This window comes from Mycteria americana, chromosome 4, assembly GCF_035582795.1.
Source record: "Mycteria americana isolate JAX WOST 10 ecotype Jacksonville Zoo and Gardens chromosome 4, USCA_MyAme_1.0, whole genome shotgun sequence".
NCBI classification, from domain to species: domain Eukaryota; kingdom Metazoa; phylum Chordata; class Aves; order Ciconiiformes; family Ciconiidae; genus Mycteria; species Mycteria americana.
The window spans coordinates 91,597,822-91,611,324 of record NC_134368.1 but is presented as its reverse complement, the minus strand read 5'-3'; the positions used below and the strand labels follow the sequence as shown (position 1 = coordinate 91,611,324).

The 13,503-nt window shown below is 51.2% G+C and overlaps 2 protein-coding genes across 7 annotated transcripts in view; one reads left to right on the top strand and one right to left on the bottom strand.

Annotated features, from left to right (window-relative positions):
* G3BP2 (G3BP stress granule assembly factor 2) overlaps positions 1-5,869 on the bottom strand; it is a 30,283-nt gene extending 24,414 nt beyond the window's left edge. The window contains exon 1 of one of the 2 annotated variants that reach the window (XM_075501365.1): positions 5,644-5,869. The gene's annotated coding sequence lies outside the window, so the exon portion shown is untranslated. The remainder of the gene's footprint in view (positions 1-5,643) is intronic. The other variant, XM_075501366.1, reaches the window with a different exon arrangement.
* Positions 5,870-9,350: 3,481 nt separating this feature from the next.
* USO1 (USO1 vesicle transport factor) overlaps positions 9,351-13,503 on the top strand; it is a 38,044-nt gene continuing 33,891 nt past the window's right edge. For 4 of the 5 annotated variants that reach the window (XM_075501361.1, XM_075501363.1, XM_075501360.1 and 1 more), the window contains exons 1-3: positions 9,351-9,508; positions 10,124-10,210; positions 10,331-10,395. In XM_075501361.1, coding sequence (XP_075357476.1) covers positions 9,443-9,508; positions 10,124-10,210; positions 10,331-10,395 — 218 coding nt within the window. In that variant the 5' untranslated portion in view covers positions 9,351-9,442. Of the gene's footprint in view, positions 9,509-10,117; positions 10,211-10,330; positions 10,396-13,503 lie in introns of those variants that run through there. The other variant, XM_075501364.1, reaches the window with a different exon arrangement.

The window sequence follows — 13,503 nt, the reverse complement described above, 5'->3', positions numbered from 1 at the left end:
TCTTTTCAGAGATCTCAATAGGGGTAGCAGAGGCTTAATGAACTGTTCAGGTCACCAAGTCATTAGAAGGCAGTAAAATAAAAATGTAAGTACTCCTTGCTATCAACATGGGTGCCATGAAACCAGGTTTTAAAAAGATTAAAATCTCCACATGTTCCAATTAGCATAGCACCTCCTTTAAGTCAAGGACCCGAGTCTTAGCAGGCCCAAGGGGTTTGGAGGTAAAGGCACCAGTGAAACTTAAGCCAAAACCCAAGGCATTGGCATCAATAATTTAAACAGTCCAAACTTACAAAGAACAGTATCTCCGTGTTTTACCAGGCGCTAATGGAAGCCCCACAGATACACATAGTCTATAAAAGCTATTTTTCCAGTTTTCATCGGTACGTACTCAAGAGTCAAGGAATAACAGCTAAGAAAGAAGGATCTGAGCGCTCTTCTTACTTGAATAAAATCAGCCACATTCTTAGTTCAGCCTGAGCAGCCATTGGGAAAGTCTCTTAATGAGAACTTTTTGCTTGAGGCACTCGCGTACATACTAGCCAGAAACAAAATACCGAAACTGAGATGGCAAACACCAGAAATCAAATAAATTTATCTGCTAGTTTCTTTATGGTGCAACTGTATTGTTAAAGAACCCCGCTGCATCATGCACACTGATAAAAGCCGTAAGTTACACAGACAGGGTAACACAAACACCATGCAATTGCTGCTCGTCCACAGGTAATCCTGCCTACATCAAGCTGACATAACGATTAATCGACAAGATTTAATTTCTACCCTATTCAGTACTTCCGATTCCTGTGCTACCAGGAAGGCACACTGGATTTGCAGTGCATTCTTGAACCAAGGAGAACCAGCAGCCACGCGATATATTTTCTAATAGACTCGCAAGCTGGAGGACGAAATGAAAGATGAAACCTCTTTCTTCTCCAGACAAGGCTCAGAGGTAAGGGACCCAGAGGCACCCGCCCAAGGGACCGGAGTCCAAAACTGAAGGAACATGCACCAGTGCAATACTTCTTGCAACTTCAATTGGCATGACTCAAGTTCATAACAACAACAACTTAAGCCTACATAGGACTGCATAAGCTTGTCACTATTACCTCAAACAACCAAGTTCCTATCTTGAGTTATTTCCATGGTCACGTCTTTCAAGAAAACAAAAACAATGGGAGAGTTAGCACAGAAAGGAATCATTTGTTATTTGCATGCAAAGATAAGCAAATTAACAAAAGCAGAAAGGATATTTTCCTCCAAAGAGCAACACCAAGTGCAACTGCAGGGTAGCGCTGAAATATATAGTAACATTCACTTAACTTTGTGACAACATCCCAGCTACATGCTGTTAGGTTCTGGTACAAGATTATCACACACTTTCCCCAGCTCTGCAAAAAACATCTTTTGATGGCCCAGAAGAACAAATGCCAGCCATGGCAAATAAAGCAAGAAGTTAGCCTTTGCAACAAGATGAAAACTGTTAAGGGCTAAAAGGATGAGATATAGCTCACGTTAGGACAATTGTGCTCAAGTACGTGGGAACCAACTGCGACAATAATTTCTCAAGTCCACGCTCAATTAATAGCATGCAAATTCATTCAGCCTGCAATCATCTTTATACGTAAAACTTTATTCATTAAACTGTGTTTGTCACTTCTTCAACTAAATTAAAAAAAACCAACCCAACCAAACTATCATCCATCAGTTTGCACAGGAGGGAGCAATTCGTTTCTGAAGAAGTGCTGAAGGCCACTATGCATCGAGCAGTCAAAATGTTCACTGGCATGCATCTTGCTCGATAAGCAGCTCTCACATTAGAGAAGCCTTTTTTTTCTAAAATATAGGTAAGCTTTCTCATTAATATTTCCCTTATCCTGCAGAAAACATAAATGTGACTAGTCATTCGTGGCAAGGCATTAAGTTACCTGAGGGGATGACTGGATAGTGGCATACATGCTCAAATTTAGGTAGCCAGAGAAAAAACTTTGCACAAAGTCTTCGGTTGTGCCAGAAGAGGTAGTTCAAAGCCACCTCCATCCTGCTTCAAGACAGACCAACAACAGTGACGCTGCTTGGATGCTCCACCAATTCTACTTTAAATAAAAAAAAAAAGCTGAACCGAGTTCTGACAGGAGCTCAAGAAAGTGTCATCTGAACTCGAAGGTAACCTCCGTCAAGACAAACTTTTAAGCTTTGGAAAGGAGATGCAGGCCTCACCATTTGTTTTACTAAAAAACTATGAGCAAGTAAAATATTTTGGTTTTTTATTGACAAGCAAATTTCATCCTCTGAACACTTCTTCCATAGAACAATTCACCCATGACTAAAGGCACACAGACATCGAGCTATAGTTTTACATAAATCTGCAACAGTGTAGCTTGTTCTTCGATCCACAAGCCTGCAACTCGCGTCCAAGACGCTGATTAGATTCGAATATACCACTTAAATGGAAAATAAAATTGGGCAAAATGCTCTTGCAAATCAGAAAGATGCTCCCCACACAGCGAGCACACAAAGCAAAGCCACGAGGGACACCATGCCCCTTCCCACACCACAGGAGCCGAGGGAAAACGGAAGGGAAGGGGAGAGCAGCTTTCACAGTCTTGGACAGGTTTCTCCTAAATCCAGGTTATCACTTTTGAACTGCATTTCCTACCGTAGAGAAGCAAATAATGCCTTAAAGAGCGTGCCTGCTACCGCAATCCATAAGCGTGACTGAGATCCCACTACTGCAACACACTGTGTGAGCAGCCACACCTTGAATAAAGCTGAGAAACCAAACGGCTACTGACAGCCCAGCTGGCACAAGCCAGGGCATCTGTAATGCCGCCCTGCAAAGGCTGGTGGGTACTCCACGGTACAGCAACATAAGCATCAACCGAAATGAAAAAACACTGAAAGAGCAATCGGAAGTCCCAAACAAGTTCAGTACTGAAACCACCTTCTCTCTTTCATGCCCTGTGAGGTAAGCACTCAGATCATCCTCCATCTGCAGGAAGGGCCTGCAAACCTGTATAATCTACCAGAATCCCTTTACTTTATGATCTCCTTTACCTAATCCGCTACAATCTGAACTGGCAGAGCCCCAAGGCACAGCATGCAGTTCTTTCAAATCAAGCTGTCCTGCGGGGTTGGTTTTTCGGGTTGGGTTGTTTTTTTTTTTTTCTTTTGAGAGGAGCTTAATAGCACCCTGTATTTTAGGCGCATGGCTACTATAGGGGACCATCTTCTGGGCAGTTAAGCTGCACCATCCAGAAGAGCTAACGCCCACCCGAACAGCAATAACAATAGCAACTGTAGCAAACGGCACCACCCGTTCTGGAGAAGCCACTGCTGTCTGTCATCATCCAATGCCAGGTTCAGTGCCTTTCTTCTGGTACCTCATCAGATATACCTATTAGTCTGACATATGAATCTTTTCACATGTTCCTTGAGTTGCAACTCAGTTCTTCATTTGTCAAATACTCTCAAAAGATATGACATCCAGTGTCACAACTGCTACAGTAAGAAGGAAGACTCAAATTCAAAACGATGTGTTAAGATACTGTGTTTCCTCAGTTTTTTTTCAGCACTGTAAAATATTATTTAAGTGTGATAGTAGATGTATAATTTGAAACCTCAGTTCCATGAAGGAAAACATTTTATTCATAAGGACACTGGTGGATAAACAGACTGGATGGTCAGCTCATTCTGTTTTCTCTTCAGTTTCAGCTAGCTATCACAGAAAAGATTTTATTCTGCTAATGAAAAAATCACATGATACAAATGATAATTCCATGCGGCAAGCCCACATCTGCCAATTAGAACATGACAAGAACGTTTCAAATGGTAAACCAAGATTACATCTCTCACACCCAAGCTACTACAGTCCACAAGGAGAAGGAATCCTTAAGAATGAAAAGGCTTTCCTAGGGCAGGTATGGCCCTGGAGGCATACTTACAATCACAATGAACACAGAATGCCTCGTTAATGATAAATTAACTCCAGAAGCTAAAGCAATACTGGTTTGTCAGTAACACCTTCTCAGCTCAGGATGCCAGCTGACAAACCCTATGCCCACTCCCAGCGCTATGACAATAGAGCTACACGACCTTCAGGAAACTTGGGTATACGTAGCAGTGCTTGCTCCATATTCCTTCACGTGAAGTCTGCCACACAGCACTGAGGACAGCATGGCCTATGCTGCAGAGTAACCATTCAGGTTACTTGCAGGTTGGTCACCAATCTTCGTTCTGCTACTACTCCCTAACTGAAAGTGTCCGTAAGGGAAATGAAAAAAAAACCCTGAGATATCTGAGGCAGCAGAGAGTGCTTTATACAAAAAATAAATGCTTACTAAGAGAGGCTATCTTTCCCCTCGTACTCCTCCATCCCATTCCAGACCAAAGAATACTGTGCTGGCTTTAAACATATGGGTTGCTTATAAGTAGTCTACCTGCACGAGAACTGAGCAAGGCACAAAATAACTTAACCTATTTCTCAACAGTTCAAAAATACCTTGGGTATCTTTACGGTTCTTTCTGCAGCGAAGCAGAACACTTGCACGCTGAACTTGAAATGCCTAGAACATATAGAGGGTTCGGGGATTGCCAAACCCACATGGAAGGCCAGAATAACAAAATCTACATGGCTGACTAAGTCTTTCTGGTTGAAATCAATCGATAATCTCATATTCTCTCATTCTGAACTGCGTTACTTCTTTCATGTAGTGGTCCCTGGCACGAAGCTCAAGATCCAGGGTCACCCAACTAACCAAGGGATTTAAAAGCTTTGTCGTGAGGATGCTCCTGTGCACCCACGCTGGCACTGCAATGTCCTCTACTTTAGCCCTCCGAGGTTAAGGGGAGCAAAAGCCGAAGAACACACCGAGCTCAGCTCAGCAGACAAATGAGAGAGGCTGAGAGAAGATCTACTCAAGGCATCCAGATCTGCAGAATAAAAGCGCTCGCAACAACTTCAGCCATATTACGTGTGAAAACAGAGAAGCTCAGGTTGCGACTGGGGAAAGAGGAAGCGGAGAAAGGCGAGGTCCGCAGAGCTGGGAGAGAGCGTACAGCCAGTGATGCCATCGCAGTACCAATTCGTGAGGGAAAAGGAGGCCCCGCTGAGCCGAGGATGGGAAGCTGAGGGTGCTTCTGCAGGACAAACGCGGCTGAGGCAGCGGCATCCTGCACATGCCCAAGTCCAGACACCTCTAGAGGCCCCTGGAAGGCAACGCATGAGGCGGGCCGGGGGAAAGGCGAGCGCAGGGCCGAACGCCGCAGCAAGCACCGAGCAACGCGGGGCTCGGGGCGTTACGCCGGGAAGCGGCGGGCGAGGGGGCGCTTTTCCCCGGCCTCCCCCCGCCGCCCGGGGCGAGGCGGCAGAGCGATCGCCGGCAGGCGACACGCCGCCAAGGTGACGGCGAACAAAAGCCCGCCCCAGCCCGCCGCCCCCGCGCAACACCGGGCGCGGAGCCGGGCCGGGAGCCAGCAGCCGGGCCCGGCCGCGCCGAGGCGGGGCGGGCGGCGAAGGGCAAAGCCGGGCCCCGGGGCGCTGCCGCCCGGCGCGCGCCGCTCCCCTCAGCCCCGCGCGCGCCGCGGCCGTTAAACGGCCACCCCCCGCCCCGCGGCGGGGCCTACCCCCGATCCCCCGTCGCTCACCTGAGGAAAAAGTCTGGATGCGCGGGGCCGGGGCACGTCCCCCCCAGGGCCTGCTCGGTGTCGGGCGCGGCGAGCGTGTCCCTCGGCGTGTCCCGCAGCGGGGGCAGGACGGGGCGACCAGGGCGCGGCGGCGGCGGCGACAGCGATGTCACGGCCGGGCGGGGGAGGGGCGGCCGGGGCGCCCGTGCGCGCGTGCCTGTGCGTGCGTGCGTGCGCGCCTGCGCGGAGGGAGGGCGCGGGCGGGGCCGCGAGGGGCGGGGCGGGGCGGGGCTGGGAGGCGAGGGGGCGGGCGGGCGGGCGCGCCTGCGCCGCCCGCATTGTCCGCGCTCCCCCCGCCCGGGGAGGGGCGGGGCTTCCTCCGGGCGCTCTCCGCCAATCCCCGCCGCGGTGCCGGCTACCGGCCCTGCCGCTTCCCGCCGGGCCGTCGTGCGGCGGGGGGAGGCCAGGCCGGGCCCGGCCCGGTCCGGTCCGGTCCCCACCTCCCCGCCCCGCCGGGCCTCGGGGAAGGAGGCCGCAGAAGGGAGCCACGGGTGCCCCGCGCCGGGCGGGGGCTGGGAGGCTGGCGGTGCCCGTGGGTGCTCGCTGCCGCTCCTTCTGCTCCCCGCGGCCCCACCGCTTAGACGGGGAGCGCGGGCGCTCCGCGCTCCTGGTTTAACTGGCCCCGTTCCGCTCTCAGTACGGCAAAAGGCGCCCTTGTGAGCCCGGTTCTTGCCGCGCTGGCCCCGTGGGGTGCCTGGCGCGGAGGCGCGGGGCCCGCCGGGAGCGGGTTACCCTGGGCTCCCGGGGAGCTTCGCTCCTGGCTCCTCTCGCTGGCTGCGTCTGACCGGCAGCAAGGCTCTGCTCCTGAGGGAGGTCTGCGGCAACCTGAAACGTAAGGGGTGTCGTCTGCGTCGGTTCGAAACGGGTATCTCCGTGCAGAGCTTCTCCCCGTTCATAATTAATTAAAAGTTCAGGGCTCCTCACTGAAGTGGAGAAATATTTTGAGTTATGCCGAGAACTAAAATAATCAATGATTTTGGGTCAAATATTAAATAATTCCTTCCCAGTGTGACAAAAGCTGGTCCTTGGGGTGTGTTATGTCTCCGCACTCCGTGTTTGAGAGGGCTCTGGCTTGTCCCATTGGCTTCTAAAAAAATCAGACTGTGGAGGTGTGGATGCCGTGAGCAGTCGGGGCACATCGAACATCTTTCTCAGAACCAGATCACTTTCTTTCCCTGAGGCTGCATATGTAAGGATGGAAAACTATGAAATAAAGAACTCTGTTTGGCGGGAGACCCTGCTTTCAGTTGTGGGGTTTTTTTTTGGCGAGGGCCAGTATCTCCTCATGCCCATTTCTGCTGAGTTCTGGTGCGTGTCTGCCACTGGCCCTGGAAGGTAAGTACCTTGACCCATCCCCATGGGGAAGGGGGGGATCCTTTCTTAACCTTTATGGTATCCAAAGCCCCTTTTACTTAGGAGAAGGACTTTTTTCTTAAAAAAACCCCTTGTTTCTCCACCACTGGGCAATGAAGTGTAAGAGAGCATCCCAGGAATGTACAGACTAGGACGGTTGTGAGTGAGCTGGCTCCAGCTCCGTTTTGTTGAGCTAGCTCGCTGCTGGGAAGGAGAAGTGGGGCAAGGGCATCAGCGATGCCAAGCCCCTCCAGGTCAGCCTCTCGCGCCTGGGTACAACCTGCTGCGCTGCCGCGGGGGGAGGACGGAGCGAAGCCAGCAGTGGGTGTGCGCTGCGACCGCAGGCTGGCTTTGTCCTGCCGTGGCTCGCGACACTGCTGACATGGCCGTGTTTGCTGTAAAGCACCTGGATATTTGGCGAGTAAACCTCACTGAAGGTTTCCTTGCTGCTCAGCAAGGTAGAAATCCTCTGCTCCCCGTGCCGGGTGGTGTTTGCGCAGGGAAAAACCAGGGTGGGTGGAAAAAGGGAAACGCTGGCCAGCCACGCGGTTTCAGTAGGTTCCTAGTGGCACGGCAGAGCGCTCGGCAAGTTGCGTTTCGGAGGAAGTTTGGATTTTTTTGGCTGTGATGGAAGATCATGCTGGGGAAAAGGCAGTTGCTTAGCAAAGGTGTTTCCCTCCAAGAGGGAGAAGGCAGGGCAGGTGAGAGATGAATTGCAGGTGTGTGTGTGAAGTACTGCAGGGATGAGATGGGCTTGCTCTGTGTCTCCTTTTCATTAGGTTGGGGGGTTTGCTGCATCCAAAAACCTACGTAGCTTCTTCAGGACTGGAGGTGCTCAGAGCTTCATTTTTGATGTTACAAGAAATGCAGTTAGAAATGAACAGAACTGCTTGACAAAAGCCTATTTTGTAATGACTGCTGCGATATCTCATCGTTTTAGACAAATGCATTAATTGTTGGTGTCTTTAGATGGGGAAGGAAGCTGTTAGTTTAGAATATGGGAAGAGTGTTTGGTTTCAATTACATGTTTTAATTGAAAATGTTGATTTCATTCTGTAGTTAATGGGGAAAATAAAATCCCCAAAGCTCTTAATTTAAATTGCAATGTGAGAGGGGTTTTCTCCCTGGAATGAAAAGAACTAGTTTTAGTCCCGAGTAAGATGATCAGTTATTTTCTGTGTTAATTTGCTATTGTTGCGGTAACATTTGCTGTAATTTGATATGCAGAAAACCCAAAATACTACCAAACCAAAAATCCCGTCGGTAATCATCAGGAGGGCTGTGTCAGGCTGGGAGCTAAGGTGCAGATGCAGTGCCTGAAGCCTCTGGGGCACTGGTTCTTGGCTGTTGTTCTTCAGCAGGGATAGGGAAAGTGCTGCAGCAGCATCCAAGGAGGGAAATTCAGCACCTGAAAGAAATTTACCTACTTAGTGCTCTTGTCTTAACCTGAACCATCATTGGCATCTGGCTAAGCTTCTCTTTCTCACTGACTTAATTCTGTTCCAAAAATGTAATACAGTCATTTTCTTCTTCTGGTTAGGACTTTGTGTCACTTTTCCATTTTTTTCCTTTTCCGTTACAAGCAAACACAATTTTGAATTCTGAGCCTTAGGGTTTGTCCTGGGGCTGTTCCGGACAGACAGACCCCTGAGATGCCTGGGGGAACTGGCTTCCAGGGCCGTGCAGGGTTTAGTTTCCAGGCAGGTTAATAACCCCAGCCCCTGCGGATCTGTTGTTCGTTCTGAGCAAACGCGTAACAAGACCTTCTGCTAACTGACACGGTATGATGAGCTGTTTCTTACCCCCCCCCAGTTAAAAATGCCGGCGGGATGGGGGTAGCAAACGATGACGGCAAAAGGCATTACTAGCTAGGGCTTAACCTGGGAGCGAAGGCTGAGCTTCCTCCTGCTGTGGTACCGTATCTGAAAAGCTTAATGAGGCCGGTAACCATGGCAAGGGGGGGGTTTGGCTCCGTTAATGCTGGGTGGGAAGAAGTGCGGCAGTGCCCGGGCGGGCCGGGGCGCACGCCGCTGCTGCGGCGGGGCGAACCGAACCGCCAGAGCAGTCGGCAGCAGCGTCCCCTGCGCGGGGCGCGCCCTGCCGGCGCCGCAGGCTCCCGGGGCGAGGAGGGGAGCACCGGACGGAGCGGCGGCGGGCCCGGACCGCGCACCCTGTGCACCCCCGCCGCACCGGCCCCGGGCGCAGCGAGGGGCGGGACTCCCGCCAAGCCCCGCCTCCTGACCGCCCCCCCCCCGCCGGCGGCCACGTCGGCGCCACGTCGCGGCGCAGGCGCGGCGCCCGCTTCCGTCGCGGGGGGGGCGGTGGCGGCGGCGGCGGGTCCGGGAGCGGCGGCGGCGGGTCGGGGGGCGCGGGGCGAGCTCCGCTGGCCGCGCCGAGCCGCGCCGCCATGAACTTCTTGCGGGGCGTCATGGGCGGCCCCAGCGCCGGGCCGCAGCCCTCCGGCGCCGAGACGGTGAGTGGGGCCGGGCCGCAGCTCGGCGGGGCCTAGCCGCTGCCGGGTGGCCGTTGTGGCGCGGGCGGAGCGGGGCGCGGCGGGGCGCCGCCCGTGCCCCTGTCCCTGTCGGCGGCTTGTCTTCGGCAGGGCGCGGCCGGGGCCCGCTCCGCGCCGGGCAGCGGGTGGGGGGCTGCGCTGGGGCGTCTTCCGAGCGGCGGCGGCGGGTGGCCGGGCCCTCGCGGCGGGCGGTGACAGCTCGTCCCGCGGGGTCGGGAGCCGCGGCGGGCCGGCCTGGTGCCCGCGCGGGGGCGGGGAGCGGCCTTCCCTCTCGGTTCGGGGCTGAACCCGCGGCCGGCTCCTTGCTCGGCGGGCCCGGAAGCCTCCGTAGGTTTCTGGCGGCTCTGCCGAGCGTGGCCGGGTTGCTCTGGCAGCCTGGGGTCCGTTCGGGTAGTCCGAACGCACCGTGGCCCCTCCTGCGCTGCGCCGAGGAGCGAAGTTATCGTTGGGAGGTGGGGAATTAACCGTTGTCCCGTGTGGTTACTGAAATGAGGCTGCGCCCTGCGGAGCGCCTCGGGATCTGTTCGGTAGTCGTGGCACGTTGTCTTGTATCACACGGGTCTTGCACGTTTCCAGATTCAGAAGCTGTGTGACCGAGTAGCTTCTTCCACTTTACTGGATGACCGGAGGGATGCTGTACGTGCTCTCAAATCACTGTCAAAGGTAAGTACCGAACTTCCTGAAGAGCCACATGGGTTTTTAACAGCTTTGGGATTTATTGCTTAAAAACCTTTGTTCGGACTTTGGGCCGGACCTTTAACTATTCAATTTTTCTCCAAACAGAAGTACCGATTGGAGGTAGGCATACAGGCGATGGAACATCTCATCCATGTTCTTCAGACAGACCGGTAAGCACGTTGCTGGCTTTTGGCAGCCACCTCCAGCGGATAACCTGACCTTTCTGTGCTGCCGAAACCAACAGACACAGGCTTTGTTCTCTGCGCTAATAGAGCTAGGAGGGGAGCTGGGTTCCTAACAGCTCTTTTGTCACAGTGGCTTTTTATGAGGACAGACTTAATCAGGGCACATTCAGAGGTGAAAAGAACAGAATTCCAGGAACCTGGATGAGAGGGACAGAAAGACCAGTTCTAGAGTGAAGGTGGTACCCAAGTGTGTCTTAATGCTGCTCAGTGGCCAGTTTCCACTGCTGGGGAAAGGTCTGTTCCAAATTACAATGTCAAATTAAATCCAGGATTTGGAATAACCCAAATCAACCTGTTATTGGGCAAAAGGTGAACTAGACAGAATTAAGAGGAAATGAATGAAGTCAGCAAATGACTTGGTAGAGTAATTCTGTTGTGGGGAGTAGTGCAGGCATGTACATGGAAGGGCTCAAGTAAATAGGAGAGCTGGACTCCATGGCTGCTGTTAAGACGGATGACACCAGTCTAAATACTTTATGTGGACTAGAATGTAATTCTTACGCAATCCGGCATTTAAATTATCTTTGCTATCCATCTCCTCCTGCAATTGATTGCATTGCTGTACGTGATAGTACCCTCATGTTGTAAGTTGGAACCTGTTTGCAGTGCTGTGATGTAAGCTTCAAATACTGCACGTTCTTGGTGCTTAGGTAGGCGAGTGTATTGTGCCAGTCTTTCAGTCTGGATTTGAACATAAAGCTGGTAAATATATATTAAAAAAAAAACAGTCATAAGGGTGTATGTGGAATACTGGTGTGTATGTGGAATACTGGCATGTGTGTGCATGGGAAGCAGGAGTGTGTGTTCTAATGTCAAGACAAAGGAGAATGAGGAAAGCAGCAGTTCAGCGTCTAGGAGGAGGCATCTTGTTCCGCTTACGTATATAGGCCAAGAAACCCTTCAGTGCTCAGCCGAAGGCTGCTGGTGGCTTTCCTTTCCTGGCCAGTTATGCCGGCTGGGAAGAAGGTATGGGACTGGTGTCTAGATGAGTCCATGTTACTTCCATTCTGTTGGCCGCGTAGTTAAAAATGAGCGTCTGGCCTGCATGCAACTTGTATGCTGCAAACAGTAAAGGGCAGGTTTATAGGAGTAACTGTCACTGACATGAAGGGGAAGCCCTTCAAAAAATTAGGTCAAGGAGCCTGCTTTCATCCACTTATCTGCTCTTCAGGCCAGATTTGAACTTTGAGAAGGGAGGCGGGGCTCTACTGATCGCCTTTCCTTTGAGATGCTGACCCGAACCCTTCAGGGCAGGAACTTGAGAGCTTTTCTGTGCTTTTTGGGCTACGGTTGTCCCTTAGGAATTTGTGTGTGCTGGGGCTCTGTGCAGATGTCTTGTGTGACTTGGGCTGCAGTTCAAAAAACAGTAAATACATCTTTCTGTTTTTTGGGTTTTCAGCTGAAAAAATGCTGTCTTCCACAAAATGTTGACAGACTGTTTTCCTATTGCTGCTTTTATGGTGGACCAGCATATCAGCTGGCCTAAATGTTGTATGCTGTGGTTCATTTGAGAGAGGTCTAGTTGTAGCCCCTGTGTCTGGCAAGTTCAGGTGTGTGCTACAGGTGGTGTGAGTGCAACGTTGGCTGTCAGCGATGGTAGGGGCGAGGCTTTGGGGACTCCTGCAGTTGTAGGAATACAAATCGAAGCCAGCTCATCTGAATAAGTGGTTGGTAAATGAGTGGCTGCCTCAGCTGTCCCTGATGCCCACTGTAGCTGCATACTGAACGGAGAGGATGGTGGTCCGGCAGGGTGCTGTTGTGCTGTCACTGCTGTTTCAGAGTGTGCCGGTAGGTGTGATCTTTGGACCTTTCCAGTGTCCACCTGAGGTGCCCTGAAGCTTTCTGCAGAAGGGGAAAAGGCTCATTTCCTCCTCCCGTCCTCTGCTATTTTTTTGTGTTGCAGCTGCTTAAGATTATTTTTAAGAAGCAATGCAACTGCAATTAAGCAGCAATGCAACTGCAGAGAAAAAGGAAGTCAATGATTGACTCAAGTTGTCTTCTCACATGTCTCACTGTATTCATGCGAGTGACTCACATGCGCTGGTCCTGTACATTGACTGTGCTGAGAACCTTAAGATTACAGAAGGGCTAATTTGATTAGAAATATGAAAGGACCAGGAAAACAGCATGCTGAAGTCAAAATAGTGACTTCTGTTTTCCTCTGTAGCTTAGCTTTAGGGACGTATGCTTTTTCAGTGATTATCAGGTTGGCCTGAAGACAGGTGACTGAGCTCCTGAGATGAAGCTTTTTGGCCATGAAGCTGCTGCTGGTTGTTATCTTACTGACTGGAGATGTTACACACCTATCTGCCTGTTGTCTTGGATGTACGCCTGTAGTTGCTGTGTTTTGTGTGCATCAGAATGTGAACATGATCCATGGGATTCCCCTCTTAGTTCCCAGTGGAGTAGAAGCAGGGCTTGGCTGGGATGTATCAGGTGAGGTTTAATCTCCTCTCCAGCCTTTTTTGCAGGGCTGGGGTGTTCTGGTGGAAAGAATTACGGGCGAGGAGCCAGCAGCAGGCATGGGTCTCTGAATTCACAGAGCCTGAGTGTGTGTGTGTGGAATGGATAGCTGGTGTACAGGGTACTGTAACGTGAGAACAGTGACAAGTGCAAACATGCTTTCCTATTATGTATTTACCAAAAAGTAATGGAATAGTTCAAGATGCACAAGTGTTTGATCTTCAGCAGCATTTGTCTTGCTGGAATATGTAATAGCAATATGAAAAATTGAAGCAACTTTGCTGGTAAGAGATGATTATTTCCTAATGCAAATAAGCTCATTGTGAGACCAGTATCTAATTGAAACGTCATTTGGTTTCAAGACCTTCTCAGCCGAGTATGATAGCACAGCTCTTAGCTTTTCTGAGAATGATGTTAACTATTATTCGTTTAGCCCTTGAGTAAAAAAAGTAGCTATCTTTCATCTCTAGAGTATCTCATGATTTTGGTGAATCGATTGTTCCTTCTCTTGGAATTTGAAGTGATAAGCACAAGTATGGTAGTAGTTCTTTCCTTCCTTCCCTTTGCAAC